This window comes from Penicillium hordei (genome assembly GCF_028827395.1).
Source record: "Penicillium hordei strain IBT 12815 chromosome Unknown utg000001l_segment0_segment0, whole genome shotgun sequence".
Classification (NCBI taxonomy): Eukaryota; Fungi; Ascomycota; class Eurotiomycetes; order Eurotiales; family Aspergillaceae; genus Penicillium; species Penicillium hordei.
In genome coordinates, this window is record NW_026623142.1 from 1977902 (window position 1) to 1992532 (window position 14631).

At 49.4% G+C, this 14631-nt stretch overlaps 8 protein-coding genes across 8 annotated transcripts; 5 read left to right on the forward strand and 3 right to left on the reverse strand.

Annotated features, from left to right (window-relative positions):
- Positions 1–204: 204 nt before the first annotated feature.
- Positions 205–1294, forward strand: N7537_000739 (aldo/keto reductase; the record flags this gene model as incomplete). Its single annotated transcript, XM_056891797.1, has 5 exons — positions 205–276; positions 337–347; positions 408–465; positions 524–705; positions 769–1294. The coding sequence occupies 5 exons, from the start codon at positions 205–207 to the stop codon at positions 1292–1294; spliced, it is 849 nt and encodes a 282-aa protein (XP_056756792.1).
- A 278-nt stretch (positions 1295–1572) lies between these two features.
- On the forward strand, positions 1573–2538 carry N7537_000740 (uncharacterized protein; the record flags this gene model as incomplete). The annotated part of the gene is made up of 1 exon (XM_056891798.1): positions 1573–2538. The coding sequence occupies one exon, from the start codon at positions 1573–1575 to the stop codon at positions 2536–2538; it is 966 nt and encodes a 321-aa protein (XP_056756793.1).
- Positions 2539–2957: 419 nt separating this feature from the next.
- N7537_000741 (alpha/beta fold hydrolase) lies at positions 2958–3857 on the forward strand (the record flags this gene model as incomplete). Its single annotated transcript, XM_056891799.1, has 2 exons — positions 2958–3393; positions 3490–3857. The coding sequence occupies 2 exons, from the start codon at positions 2958–2960 to the stop codon at positions 3855–3857; spliced, it is 804 nt and encodes a 267-aa protein (XP_056756794.1).
- Positions 3858–3987: 130 nt separating this feature from the next.
- Positions 3988–4995, reverse strand: N7537_000742 (intradiol ring-cleavage dioxygenase; the record flags this gene model as incomplete). The annotated part of the gene is made up of 3 exons (XM_056891800.1): positions 3988–4188; positions 4253–4685; positions 4748–4995. The coding sequence occupies 3 exons, from the start codon at positions 4993–4995 to the stop codon at positions 3988–3990; spliced, it is 882 nt and encodes a 293-aa protein (XP_056756795.1).
- Positions 4996–5644: 649 nt separating this feature from the next.
- N7537_000743 (tRNA 2'-phosphotransferase) lies at positions 5645–6744 on the reverse strand (the record flags this gene model as incomplete). Its single annotated transcript, XM_056891801.1, has 2 exons — positions 5645–6517; positions 6580–6744. The coding sequence occupies 2 exons, from the start codon at positions 6742–6744 to the stop codon at positions 5645–5647; spliced, it is 1038 nt and encodes a 345-aa protein (XP_056756796.1).
- Positions 6745–7384: 640 nt separating this feature from the next.
- N7537_000744 (uncharacterized protein) lies at positions 7385–10459 on the reverse strand (the record flags this gene model as incomplete). Its single annotated transcript, XM_056891802.1, has 4 exons — positions 7385–8661; positions 8710–8802; positions 8856–9857; positions 9910–10459. 4 exons carry the CDS (start codon positions 10457–10459, stop codon positions 7385–7387), a joined length of 2922 nt encoding a protein of 973 aa, XP_056756797.1.
- A 275-nt stretch (positions 10460–10734) lies between these two features.
- Positions 10735–11801, forward strand: N7537_000745 (Efg1 domain-containing protein; the record flags this gene model as incomplete). The annotated part of the gene is made up of 2 exons (XM_056891803.1): positions 10735–11152; positions 11218–11801. 2 exons carry the CDS (start codon positions 10735–10737, stop codon positions 11799–11801), a joined length of 1002 nt encoding a protein of 333 aa, XP_056756798.1.
- Positions 11802–12959: 1158 nt separating this feature from the next.
- Positions 12960–14195, forward strand: N7537_000746 (uncharacterized protein; the record flags this gene model as incomplete). Its single annotated transcript, XM_056891804.1, has 1 exon — positions 12960–14195. The coding sequence occupies one exon, from the start codon at positions 12960–12962 to the stop codon at positions 14193–14195; it is 1236 nt and encodes a 411-aa protein (XP_056756799.1).
- Between the last annotated feature and the right edge of the window lie 436 nt (positions 14196–14631).

A 14631-nucleotide genomic window follows, 5' to 3' on the forward strand; every position in this document is an offset into this window, starting at 1 on the left:
GAGCCCCACGTCGCATTGATCAGCCATTGATATAGCCACATCTAGTCCCCGATGTAGTATATCCCCACTTAGATGGCGTCAAGCTCCAAGAAACGGGCGGAAATTGCTGGACCGACGTGGTCCGTGGATGTCCAATCCTTTATCTATTAACCCCCCCTCATTTACCTTCTTGTTCCTTTCAAACCATCAGAATATTCGCACATCATGGCCCCTCTTTCGCTGCAGTCTACCTATAAGTTGGTCTCGGGCTACGAGATCCCCGTCGTTGGGTTCGGAGTGAGTATATTGACCCTTGAAGTTCTGATGTGTGTGATTAACACTTATCCTGGGAATTAGGTTTACCAAACGTATGATTATCGTTGTATCAAATGCCCGCGGACAGATTATGTTGACTGATTCTTGACCAGTCCCCCCGATGTTACCGAGAAAGTAACCCGCAAGGCCATTGAGCTCGGATACCGCCATGTAAGCAACTGTAGGACTCCAGTAGCAATTGTTCCGGATTTTAACCATCCCATTACAGGTCGACAGCGCCAAGGTCTACGGAAATGAACTGGAAAGTGCCGCCGCCATCCGCGCGTCTGGACTTGATCGCTCGCAGATCTTCTATACTAGCAAGGTGCCCTCGAAATCCATGGGATACGAAAAGGCAAAGAAGGCCATTGAGGAAAGCATCGCTGCGGCAAACCTTGGCTACATTGACCTGTATGGACCTCCTTGTTCTCAGGAAAGCAACGCGGATTAGCGAACTAACACTATGGCCATCAGTCTGCTGATTCACGCACCCTACGGCGGTAAGGAGGGCCGCCTCGGCACATGGCGCGCACTTGTGGAGGCCCAAAAGGCAGGCCACGTCCGGTCACTAGGTGTGTCCAACTTTTCTATTCAGCACCTCGAGGAGTTGGAAGAGTACATCAAGAGCGGAGCGGGCGGACAAATCACTGTCGGTCAGTACGAGATCCACCCGTGGTGCCCACGCGAGGATATCGCAGAGTGGCTGCAGAAGCGCAACATCGTTGTCGAGGCATACTCTCCCCTCGTGCAAGCGACCCGCATGAAGGAGCCGGTTCTGCAGAACCTGGCTAAGAAGCACGGGAAGAGCGAGGCTCAGATTTTGGTCCGCTGGAGTTTGCAGAAGGGATATGTGCCCCTGCCCAAGTCGGTGACCGAGTCTCGAATTCTAGAGAACTCGCAGGTCTTCGACTTTACACTGTCGGATGAGGACATGGCCAGCCTGAAGCTCAACACGTATGAGCCCGTCTGCTGGGATCCCGTCCGTGACTGCAAGATCTAAAATAACGTTCCCAAATTAGCAAAAGCCTAGCGTATAAATAACATTAGGGAATCAAATTCCAAGCATCCAAAAAAACCTCACTGAATATAGATCAATAATCCTCTGAAAGGGTGTACCCAATTCGGTAATTTGTTGACTTCCGCGGTCGGCACAACGTATGACCGCCAACCAAAAAAACAACATCGTCACTTCCAACCTTTTCTGGTACAACCCACCAAGGCCCTCCATCCCCATGATCGTACAAGCAGCAGGCAGTCGCTGCCACGGTTGCCCCCACTATGCCGGATGAGCCGCGTCGCATCATTTTGGAGAAATCCAAGACCGTTAAACGTCGGTACCAGCGCAGCAACCAACGATTCCAGTTCACCGCATCCCAGATTGCACGGCTAGATCGCGAGGAGGAGCGAGAAAAGAAAGCAAAGAAGCTACGCGAGAAGGAAAAGAAACGAATTGCCAACAAGAAACGGAAGGCTGAGCAGGAGGCGCAGGCCCGTGAGGAGCGGAAGCGTCGCGGCATCCCGGATCCCCATGCAGCACGCGTCCCATCGAGTCAGCCACTGCTGTCAATGTTCCTAGGGACCGGAAAGCAACAGTCACCTGCTGTACTGGAGCCTGCGCCTACAGTTACGGATATCGAATCACATGATGACAATCTGGGGAGCGAGGGCGGAGATACAGAAGCTGAATCGGATGCCTTTGACGATTTGGATGAGGAATTGGAGAATGACCTATCTGAGCTTCAAGATGTAGTCATCCTGCAAGAGCCTGAAGGCCAGGATATCGGCACCGCGACCAGTGCTTCATTCAAGGATGATGATGAGTTCTCGGACTGCTCAGCGTTCGACGACGAAGAAGTTATGAAGAAAGCCGAGACGGCTGCTACCACGCTAGCGATTGACGAAGAAACGAAGAAACCCTCTATACCTAATGAATTACCCTACCCGCAACCTCCCAAGTTAGAATCATCTTTCGGGGAATCTTTCCAGTACGACCCCGCCGATTTCCTTGAAGCTGAAGCCGCTATTATTACACAAACAAATAGTACTGGAACGAAAGACCATTCTCCACCCAAGGAAACATCCCTTTTACAGCCTCCTTTGTCTGATCGACTGTGCAGTAGACCCACATTGGCGTCCTCTTTTGGAGATTCCTTTCGAGACGAGACTGCGGATTGGATTGAAGAAGCATTTGCACATGGAAGTGGCGACCCTTTTGACGAACTCAATACAAACCACTCTCAATGATTTCATTTGAACTTGGTAAATCGCTTCAGCAGCATTTTGTCGCAAGTCTTCCAACTTTGGAGTTCCTATTCGTACATTGTCTAAGGAAGTCTTGGCACTATGGGGATCGGGTCCGGACCGACAATCGGGTGATATCCGGCCAATTCGGATACACCACGAAGCCCTTTCGGTTCGGGAGTCTCAAATATTTTGGAGTAAGTGCTGAGAGCTGAACTGTTCCGACAGAATGACCAGAAATGGGCTGGAGGATTTAGAACACTGTGTACACTTGTATATTTTATTATTGTAGTCAGAATCTTATCGGGAATGACGTTACACTTATACAACATAAGTCTCCAGGCCTGCCCGCTTCTTTGCTCCTCCATTCCTTCATACATTGTCTTGAATTGAGCCCATTCCCATCGGACTCCCAATCCACAATGCCGTTCGTCCAAGCAAATGACCACCGTCTCCATTATGCCGACTCCCACCCCGCCGGCCCTCCGACCCCAACCAGCCTAACCTTCATCTTCATCCACGGCCTGGGCTCCTCACAAAACTACTACTACCCAGTAATCCCGCATCTTACAAAACTCCACCGTTGTATCACAATCGACACATACGGCGCCGCCCGCTCCCCGTACACCAATGACACAGTCACGATCCCTGGCATCGCAGAGGATGTCATCGGCGTGCTGGACTCGCTGCATGTCCCCAAGGCCGTCGTAGTCGGCCATTCAATGGGCGGACTCGTAGTGACAGAGCTAGGCGCACGGTATCCCGGCCGCGTACAGGGCGTTGTAGCCATTGGGCCGACCCACCCGTCAGATACCCTGGTGACGGTCATGAATAAGAGATCGGAGACTGTTCTTGAGTGTAAGTTCTTCCTCACTCTAGTCTATCTGATTGATCAATTCTGTTTTATGCGTGTCTTTTTGAATTTTCATACAAATGTGCTAAATTATCTGTCAGCTGGAATCGAGCCAATGGCAAATACCATCCCCTTTGGAGCTGTCGGTTCACGCAGCACCCCGCTTCAAAGGGCTTTCATTCGGGAGTTGATCCTGGGACAGGATCCTAAGGGTTATGCGGCGCTGTGTCGTGCTATTGCTGCCGCAAAACCGGCGGACTACGCTGCTGTCAAGGCGCCTTTCCTGCTTATTGCGGGCGAGGAGGATAAGTCTGCTTCTATGGAGGGGTGCCAGCATATCTTTGATCATGTCTCCAGTAAGCAGAAGTCATTGGAGGTATTGAAGGGGGTTGGACATTGGCATTGTATTGAGGCTGCTGATGAGGTAGGTGGGTTAATTGCCAAGTTTGCGGATGCTGTGAATGCTTGAAAGAGCCTATATTTAGAAAAGGAACGACGGATATGCCAGTAAATTTGTTTGGTTATCTTGGTTATGTTTAATGCCGCTATCGTTAAGTACATCGAAAATCACAAATTGTTACTTTAATCCCGCTGCGCGCTCATGCGCCATTGGTACTAGTCTCGAACTTCACCAGTTTAACATCGTATTTGAGCTCAATGGCAGCTTGAGGATCATCCTTGCGCGGCACGAAGTCCACAACAAGCGAGTCCTTGACAGCAAACACAGAGTCATTGTCAAGGTACTTACCCTTGCGGTCGAAGATCTGTGTTGTCAAAGGACGGTAGTTATCATAGGTAGCCTGGGCAGGATATTAGCTTCCGGCTCAACAACCCGACATCAAGGATACCAGGGTAAAAACTTACAATAATGTGAATATGAGCAGGACGGAAAGGGTGACGATCCATCAGTTCAAGAAGCTTGCCAGCAGGACCATCGTTCGGAACGGGATACGGCGTCGGACGCAAGCAATAAAACGAGTACTTTCCATCCTCATCCGTCTTGAACTTGCCGCGCAGATTAAACTCAACCTGCTCGGGGTCCTGCTGCTCATATAACCCGTTTGTAGAAGCCTGCCACACCTCAACCGTCGCACCGACAAGAGGCTGCTTGGTCTGGAAGTCCATGACGCGACCGTGCATGAAGGTCATCTCAGCATCAGCCGGTTTCGTCTTGACGATGTCCTCGCCGTTCTCGCGGTACGGTGTATCGGCACGGAAGAACGGGCCCAGGATGGCCGTGGCTGTGGGTGCATCTTGTGCTTCTTCGGCGAGAGTGAAGGTGATTTCGTCGACGAGGCTGTTGTGAAAACAAACATCCATTAGCTGTTGACTTTTCTCGCAAACAATACTTTGGCTTACGATTCTAGTCCCAGTACATCGCAAACCAGCTGTCCCTCATTCCGCTTGTCGTCGCTCATCCGTCCTGCCCAATTGAGCATCTGCACGCCGGCCATCCACTCGTCGACGGTGAGCTCCTCCTCGCGCGCATAGTCGTGCATGTGTCTTATTAGGCCGGCCATGAGCTTCCGCATGCGCGGGGTGGTTTTGGGACCCATCGCGTTGATGACATTTTCCGTGAAGGTGGGATCGAAGCGGTGCGTCGCCATCGTTGCGCGTGAATCAGTCTATTGGGATACAAGATGTCCAAGTGCAACCAAATACAGAAGGAGAGAGTATTCCAAAAGAGAAGATGCGATTATTGAAAATCTACGAGACTGTTATATACCCCGGTGATCCGACGGGACTTTTCAGTCTGTCATCCAACCAAATCTGACCAAAAAACATGACGCTTATTCAAGGATGACCCCGCAAATCTGTGCCAATGGCATGATTGGGGTTGGAGGTATCGGATGTGCAGAGAGCGCAGTGACAAGTCGGTTGGAGTTCGGAAGAGGTTGCGCTTCCGATTTCCCCGCAGTCGGGTAGAACCCTGTGGAGAGCTTGGTGAATTATTTTCTCGCCTTCAATACGACGTATAAGTTACATTTTATACAAACTTGGCCGCTGGAATTAGCGCTATAGTAAGATAACCCGCTAAGTATACTCCAGCTTCAGCTTGACAGGACCCTATCACCTCAGCCCTATAATCAACACTACAGGGCTGGAGGCTTCGGGGTTACCTAGGTCCAAGTCCGAAGTGGATGTGTAGACGGTTCGAAGGAGAATCATTTGTATTTCCCGTGCTGGTCTGTGTCGATCTGAACAACAAAAAGCTCAGCTGGATATGATAATCCCTACAGAGTGTCGTATCACCACTCATCGCCGGCCCTTGGGATTCCCTTTCTTCGTAAGAGTCTCCGGAAGTTCTTGTAGAACCTCCCCATGCTCCCAGAGCTTACCCAGCCCAGCCTTGCGTTCCACGACCACATCGAAAAAGTCCAGGGAGACGAACTTCTGCGCCTCGCCCTTTTCAGGCTCTCCGGTCTTCGCGACAGGTATGCCCTCACTGAGAATGACCCCGTTCTCACTGCGCCAGAATGGCACACCAGCCTCCAGCGCTTTGCGCACATCGATATAAATCAAAACCTGCGCATCGCGCCGCATACCCGAGATAACGCGAGAGTCGTCGGGGGTCAATTTACCCCGCGCGGCATCCTCATTGTGAACAGCAAGCACCGACTCCAATGACGGGCCAGTAGCGAAGTGAATGTGATTCCGTCCCATACAGCGTAGTCCACCGGATTGTAGGATCGCAGGCCAAGTCGCGTGGAACGTGCCGTGGACGACGGTATCGGGTAGTTTCGATTCGTCGGACAAAGAAAGCGGCTCGAGGAAAGAGGCAGCGTCAACGGTCCTGATGCTGTGACCTTGTGTCGCGCGAATTAAAAAGTTCGACGGATCAGTATCTTTCACGGATAATGCTTGGTCGGTGGCTGTTTGTTGGGCTTCGCTCGTGGCGGGTGCGGATTCCAAGACGGATGTCGCAGGCTGGTCTTCGCCCACGACAGTTGGAGCTTCATGCTCTGCATCTGGGTCTGTTACCGGTGTTGTTGTTGCTTGGGTTGTGGATTTGGTGGGTTGTGTGGATGGAATGTGGAGGAGGGCGAAGCGTTTTTTATCGGAGGAGTCGACAGCGTGGAGAATTTCGGGGAAGGTGACTTTTAGTGATTTGAGTTTCCTCCAATTTAACTAGACCATAGGCATAGTCAGTATATTGTACGCTATAGAACATAGACAACAAAGCTGCATACCACATCTGGCACGCTCGCATAACCCTGTGCGTTCATCTTCAGGCCTTCCTTCTCAGCGGCATGTCGCAGAAGCAAGCTTAATGCTTTGGAGACTTGGACATCGCGACTTTGGCCTTGGCCATGGCCACGTCCCCGCTTATCTTTGTTGTTTTTTTGGTGATCCATTCGAGAAATTTGAGGGAGTTGGGGAATGATATTTTGGTGGGGCAATTTATTATAAGCTCAGTGACGGATGCGGCTCTACAAACGCGTACCTTTCCTGACTAGTATTTTGCAGTATGTAGCTTATATCTAACTCATCTTTAGGGCTTAGCCTTTTGCTATCTTGGAAAACGGGCGAGAATCACACAAGCTTCCTTCGAGGGCAAGATACTCACTTTACAACATTCACCCGTGTGGGCCATTGAGGAAGAAGACACAGTGCCAACAGAATTGTTCGTCCGGTATGACCCAAGTCAGCTAATCGATCTAGAGGGCGATACTGTTTATGTTCGATATGCTGCTCTGGTTTATTGCTGTAGGTTGTTGTCTTAATGAATCGAATCATATAGGTAGTACGTGGACATTATTAAAGATCATATGTAGAAAGGTCTCTTACACAAGGTATGCTTTATACGCCTAAACAGAAATATAAAAAGAACATCTAAAGAACATCTAAAAAGAGCATCTAAAAAGACATAAGGCCGCATAAGTGGCCGACTATTCTTGTTCTCATATAAATCGACTCAATTGGGTATAGAATATTGTAGAAAGACAGGCGATATAATCCGTGGCTCAGAAGGGGCAATGCAAATCAGCAAGACCATCATCGGTCACAGATGCAGTTGCATTCTGCCACAGGACAGATCCTATGCCGCTTAAACCAGTCGCTGGCATGATTTGCATGGAATCCATGGTTGCAATGGATACAGAATACCACAAACCGCCGCATCACCTCAGTCTCAGTAGGCTTACGAGAACCTGCCTCAGCATCCGCAGCAATACTGGCCCGTGACATTGGATCTGGCGAACCCAGCCACAAGGTGCAGACGCCGCAGCGCGGCATATGTCGACCACACCGCGGACACACAGTGCCAGACATGACTGTGGGTGCCAGTGGGTTCCCGGCGGTGGGATGAACATTTTCGGCATTCTTGGCAGATGGGGAGACCTGGGAGGAAGCGTCGTGCTGAGTGAGCGGGCTCGTGCAGTAGTTACAGGTGAGGCTGACTTGCTGCGGCGGTGGCGGCATGAGTTTGCGTCCGTCCGCAGTTACAGCGAAACGACGGGAGCCGACGTCGAATCGGGCTCGCTCGAGTTGGAGTTTCCAGGAGTTCATTTGTCGTCGGTAGGTCTCGCGCCAGGCCTCGAACTGGACAACGTGTTTTTGGTTGTTAACAAGTCGAGGTACGGTATGGCTCATTGCTAGTACGGGAGTTTGAACATCATTGAATTTCCCAATATACGATTGGAATAGACCCATGGCCAAATGACCCAACCCCGTGAGCACGACTCCTTCGATATCGCCTTGATCAATTGCTTGACTTGTGGCTTCCTTCAGATACTCAGTTAGTTCGTCATCTGGAAGCCAGCGTAGCGCGACCTCTACGCGATACTTCAGAGGTAGCGTGGTTTCCTTAATGACTGCATTCCAGTCGCCTTTGCTCACAAGGGCTAGGATCGCCCGAGCATATGGGTCGGTGAGTTCCTTCGCGATTTCCGCACAGGTTTCCTCCCAGTCTGTGTCGTTGTCCCCCTTGGAGGCACCAGCGATCGCCATCGCCAGCAATTTATGAGCTTGGGTGGGGTTGTTGCTTCGAAGCCCAAGGTAAGCCAGCTTAGGCTCGTCTTGGAAGACAGCCAGCGCAGCAGCTTTAGTATGCTGGTCTTCGCCAGATAAAGTTTTCACTGACTCCTCTAGCTCACGATAAGATTGCGTAGCACCACAGAGACGAAGGCAGAGTCGGCGATGATCGGGGAAATCCGTGTCACAACCTGTTGTCTCGGGGAGGTTCAACTGGATTGCCAAAGTTTCTACTGCATCCGCAACTGTTTTAGCATCGTCTTTCTTGGCGCTGATACAACGTTGTTCCAATCCATGGCCTGTTTTAATGTCAGTTTTAAGACTTAAAACAAAATAAAGAAACAAACCTATGTCATTATTCCAAATATTGCTCACACCTAGGTAATTCAGGTCCAAGCCATTGACAACCATTGAGGTCCCAGAAGACTCGGTTCGAGCACCTAGAAATGTGTTAGATATGTGGTTGTGACCCCAAGGGAAATGAGAAACTCACGTTCAATCCAGCCCCAGAAGTCTTGTAGAGCTTGATCATCAGAGGCCACCTTTCGGTTTCGTGCCTCATCGAACAGATAACCCTCTTTGCACCGGGACTGATTAATTGTGGATAGAGTAAGCGCTTCTTTCGCAGTAAGAGGTACACCTGTCACCCCGAGAGCCATGGCGCGTTCCCGGTTCTCATGGCTTGGGACAGGCTCGGAATCGAGACTCTTTGATACGAACAGCTGGCCATTTGAATTTGCCTCATGCTCTTGCGAGGTCAAACAGACGCGCGACCTAATGTTCCCGATCAGGTCTGAGATGGGTGAAATATGCTCAGACAGTGGGTGAATCGATCGCACATCTGAGTCACCCGATGAGATGCCATAGGCTAATACACTCCGCGAAGATAAATCAATTGGTGCGCAGGGGGGACGCACGGTGATGATCTGGGGTTGTCCATTGCCGTCGAGTGCGATAGCACTTGGTTGAGGAGACAAGCTAAGATTTAGGGAATCAAATGAAACAACCCGGTCCTTTTCTTTGTAGCCACGAGCCGGAGTATCAAAAGGTACGCAAACGTCCCGGACGTGTTTAGTGTATACTGATTCTGGGTAATTTCTGTAAGATCCCTGTCCAAGAGTCTCGTCTATCGAAGAGCGATACTCCTCCGGCAAGTAGTCTTTGGCAATATCGTAATTCTTGAAATGACCGCTGCTGGATAGCGCAGAAAGATTGCCTCGGTTTGTCCTTGAGAAGCGTAAGCTCCAGATGGAGGACTTCGGATGGAAAACATTCTTGAGTTCCAAAGCAGAAGCCGAGTGACCTGAGTCTGGGGCACTGGCAGAAGAGCCCACTGATGGAGATGTCAGTCGAGATCCAACGCGACGGTCCCACACGCAGATGGTGCTTTCGTTTGATGGAATGCAAGACGCAATATAGTTCTCATCAAGCCAGTCAATAGCCAGATTATGAACACATCGAGTGGGAAACTGTAATGACGGATTGCCAGGTCCCTCTGTTACAAAATCAGCTATGCTCCTGTAGATATAAAACCAAGAAAGACAAACCTCTCAGATCATAGATCCGAACAAATTGGCCTTTGACACCAGTTACGATCGTGTCAGGCTGGTCTCGGAAGAACTTAATGCTAGTGATAGGCTCTGAGCTGGCGAGCTTCCGCAAGGGCTCAGTGAATCCTTTACTTCCGCCAGCAGGACTGAGTCGTTGGTTGACATCCCAAATGTTCAAGCAAAAGTCGTTCCGAACGCGATCGAGGCCCGATGCCACAAGACCGTGTGTACTAAAAGCAACTGCATTACAGTACCGTTGATTGCGGACTGGGAATGAAAGAGACTCCTTGGCATCCCCATCAAGCCGTAGGATGGTGGCCTCTCCAGATGACTGGCCCACGGCGATCAGGTTTTCATTCGAAGTAGACCAGTCAAATGCGCGAAAACCAGGCACGTTGGTCAGGGTAGATAGCACTTCATGGCGTAAATTTTTGCCGTCAAAGCCAGTCACCCTGCACAGACGAAATGATTTCCCTGTGACGTCGACTGACAGGAAGCGTTGTTCAGCGGCCGACGAGGTCGGGGACCAGCGAATGGCGGACTCCATGCTGGCCCTTTTACTAAGCGTGGCTCAGTAATTGACTCAATAACATGGGTAGATCCGAACTGCTAGATAGACAAATGCAAGCGGACAATTGGAGTAAATCAAATCAATGCGACGAGAGAGGGCCGCGGTGATGGTGATCAACGGAGACGCTCATTGGTCGGGCGCCAATCTGGGGGGACGGGCCGATAAATCCGCCGGTATCTTTTTTTCTTATCGTTTTTGCTGTAGCTTCGACTTCTTTTTTTTTCCTTTCCTTTTCTGTTAGACCAACAAACATGTCTACAGATACGCGAAGCCACCGCGATCGGGCAGCTCCCTCAAAGAGAAAGACGAGGGATGGGTCAGAGGATGTTCCCCCGGCCCGCAAAAAGGTGCACCGCAAGGCAGACAAAGCAGATGATCAAATCCAATTCGAGGACTATGGCAGCAAGGGCGAGGCATCGAAGCCCAAAGTGACCCGGAAATACAAGGACAAATTTGCTCCCAAACCTGAAAAGGAATACCCGTCGATTAACGACCTCAAAAAGCGAATTCGCGATGTGAAGCGACTACTCAACAAAATGGATTTGTCCGCCGATGCTCGCATCTTGCAGGAACGCGCCCTCGCTGGATATGAGCAAGACCTTGCGGACGAAACTACACGCAGAGAGCGGTCATCATTGATCAAGAAATATCACTTTGTCCGATTCCTTGGTATGTGGCTGATAAGTCTACAAGTTCTTGAGTTCTCGCTAACGTACTTTGTTTTTATTGAATAGACCGCAAAACTGCCACCAAAGAACTCAACCGACTTACTCGCCGGGAGAAGGAAGAAGATCTGGATTCGAAACAAAAGGCTCGTCTTGCGGCGAAAATCCACACATGCCGTGTGAACCTCAACTACACGATCTACTATCCTCTCACCGAGAAATACATTTCAATCTACCCTAGTGGAAAACCCGATGCAACGGACCCAAAGTCAGAAGTGCAAACACAGGAAACCAAATCCAACGACGCCAAGCCACCAATGTGGTCTGTCGTTGAAAAGTGCATGGAAGAAAAGACACTGGACCTTCTTCGCGAAGGAAAGCTGCACATCAATGCTAATGGAGAGAAGATCCAAGCTTCGTCTTCTGGCACAACTACAGTTACGGATACCCACAAGGAAAAGAACAAGAAGGGAGAGGAACAGAAAGAGACCAAGACTTCGGCCCAAAAGGAGAAGCATGTTTCCAAAGATGACAAGAAGAGCAGCAAGAAGGAGAAAGCTGCACGCGGCGAGCGGGCTCCCAAGAAACATGAGGCATCAGAACCAGCCAATGCGGAGGACCAAGATGATAGCGATGGTGGTTTCTTTGAGTAACCAATTCATAAGTTTGATGCAGAATTCGTTCATGTCCTATTTGTCTTGATATCCACTCTAGCATTTTATACATTCTATTGCAATATAGCCAAATGACACTACCTGTCTCCAAAGCTTCACCGACTAATAACCGGGTTCTCGACCTGCGCACCTCAATGCCATAGACTGATGTTGTGGCTCATCTAGGTTGTCAGGCGGAACACAAAGAATCGTTTTGCTGTATAGGGAACACTATTTGTTGCATATAAATGGCTGTTCCATAGTGGAACTAACTCTACCCCATCCAGTTCGTAAAGCATCTGGCATAACTTGAGCATATCATTCTCCCATTCTACTACCTCATCCACTTCGTCAACTCTCTTGTCAAATTCCTTTTCTACACTTAACCCTACGTTTCAAACCTTTACATTGACTATATCTACTAATTCTTGACTATCGAACCTTCACTACATTGATCTATGTTACTTGGAGTATTGACTCTGAAGCTAGGGCTAACTATATCAACCTTTCACATTTACCATCTGATTCTTTCAATTGCATACATTGGATCAACACCTAAATTCTTTGCTGCCCAGATCTGACTTTCACTCTTATCTCTACCTATCATCACAGGTGCTTCTTTGCATATCCAGCTTCTCTGCATTAGTTCATACCGTCTATCATCTACACAGATACTTTGCTTGTCTTTTCTCACAACTTTCATACCTTTCACCATTCCATTGTGACCGAGGTCACTGCTCACTGCAGGTAAGGTATCGCCGGATAATCCCTTTGAGACTTCAATCCCCATCCTTCTACTGTGCTCATGTTCACCTTGCGATCTATCCTGTCACAAACTGCAACTTCATATTCGCTGACTCCTATATCTACAACCCAGACTTCTGTATACTTTGAACTTCTGCAACAATTCGAGCCTTGGTACTGTTTAACAATCTCTTCTTCGAGGCCAAGTCTATCATCGTTCTTTTCACTAGTCTATCATAAATCTACTTATTTGAGCCCTTATTGATCTATGAGCCACGCTCTGTCTCAAGACCTCCTTCGTTCTGTCTATCAATGTAATTTTGATCCATCAGGTATACGTCTAGTCACTTGAGCTCTTGACTAACCAAGCACAGATTCTTCAATCAACTGCACAATCCATTCAAACAAGTTAAGATGCCTACATCTGCACCCAAAGAAGCCAAAATGGCTTGCCACCCTTCAGATAAAGCAGCGTTCATTGAGCAGCAAGAAATCCTTCGAGACCGCTGCTCCAAAGTCCTCGCCGACCATCTCAAGTCCAATCCCGATGTTGTGTGGACCTTCGAAGATGGCTACGGAAGGTACCCCACCACAAAGAAAGAAGAGGCACAGCTGAAACTGGTCCTGGATCTCGAATTCAACGAGGAAAGCGGCCAGTGGGACTTCCCTCCGGCCAACAACCGACTGTCAGATGAATTAGTTTATCTGGCAGTGAAATTCATGAACGCCCGCCACCGAGCACGACTATATCCATACGATTTCGACGCCATGGGCCATATCAATCCTCAACGCGTATCATCGGGACCTGCTCCCATCATCTGGGCTCACGGCTTGCCTTTCTTCCCGGTATACAAAGGGTATTACATCCTCTGTGGACGCGAAAACTCGAAGAGCATCGGCTGGCTGATCCACGAGAAAACCAAAGATATCATGCAATCCAACCCGATCTGGTCTATTGGGGCGGTCATCGCACCTGATTCTGCCGTGAAGGCTCCTCACACCATCACTCGCCAGATGACACAGCACAAGCCTAGCGGTGTCGAGATTGAATTGCAGTACAGGAGCAAGGCTTGGACGCGCGATGTCATGGCTGCTAACCACCAGCTCTGTGCAGTTCTTCCGAATCCGGAAGTTGATGGGATTGAGATCTGCCCTCTGTGGAAAGCCTGGGGTTACAACGTTCGTTGTGGACCTATGAAGCGTGGATTGAAACCGACTACCATGCCGAAGGAATTTTTTACCAGCCATGGTATCAAAGATTTTGACTATGAGGCTCTCGCTAGGCCATACGGCAACCGCTTGTTGAACGAAGATGAAGACATGGACGAGGAAACGGACTCAGACGACGACATTGAGGTGGAACAACTCGCTGGAAAGAGTGATGAAATCACTAGCAGTGGCAATCGATCCATGATGGCTCAGTCTACGTCCCAAGTTGATGTGGACATAGGTATTGTCAGCCCAGTGGAGGTTCCAGCGCAGGTCCCGGTGCAAGGTCCAGAGCAGGTCACAGAAGCGATCACAGAAGCAGTCACAGAAGCAGTCACAGAAAAGGTCACAGAAGAGGCCCCGAAAGAGATCTCAAAAGACCCCGAATTCGCCCCCTCAGAGCATGAGGAGCCGAAAGTTGGTGAAGGACCGGCATCTTAATTTGATGTTGATGAGACTGGCATATACAAGAGCCAAGTACCAGCGGAAGCTCGTGTGTACGATGGGGAGGCTTCAAAACTGAAAAGCCCAATAAATGCGAAAATGGAGTGAGAAATGGGATCTACATGAATTCTATGGGGTGTCAGAAGGGACGTGATGGATCCCAAGGATTCCTTTTCTTTCCTTTTTACTGAAATTTGGGGTTTATGGCACTGGGGTGGATTGTGCCTTTTGTCTTCATGTTTTCCTCTTGCGATGTGTTTCTTTGCAGCTTATTCTTTGTTACCAGTGACACACGGTTGATCACTGTACTTTGCAGTTATTCTTACAATATTCTTAATGGTGTTTCTGCCGCTCTCGAAGAGGATTCTCTTCATCTGGGTAGTCACTTGCTTTCTTCGGAAACCTCGCCATTCAGGCTGCTACAATATTCAAG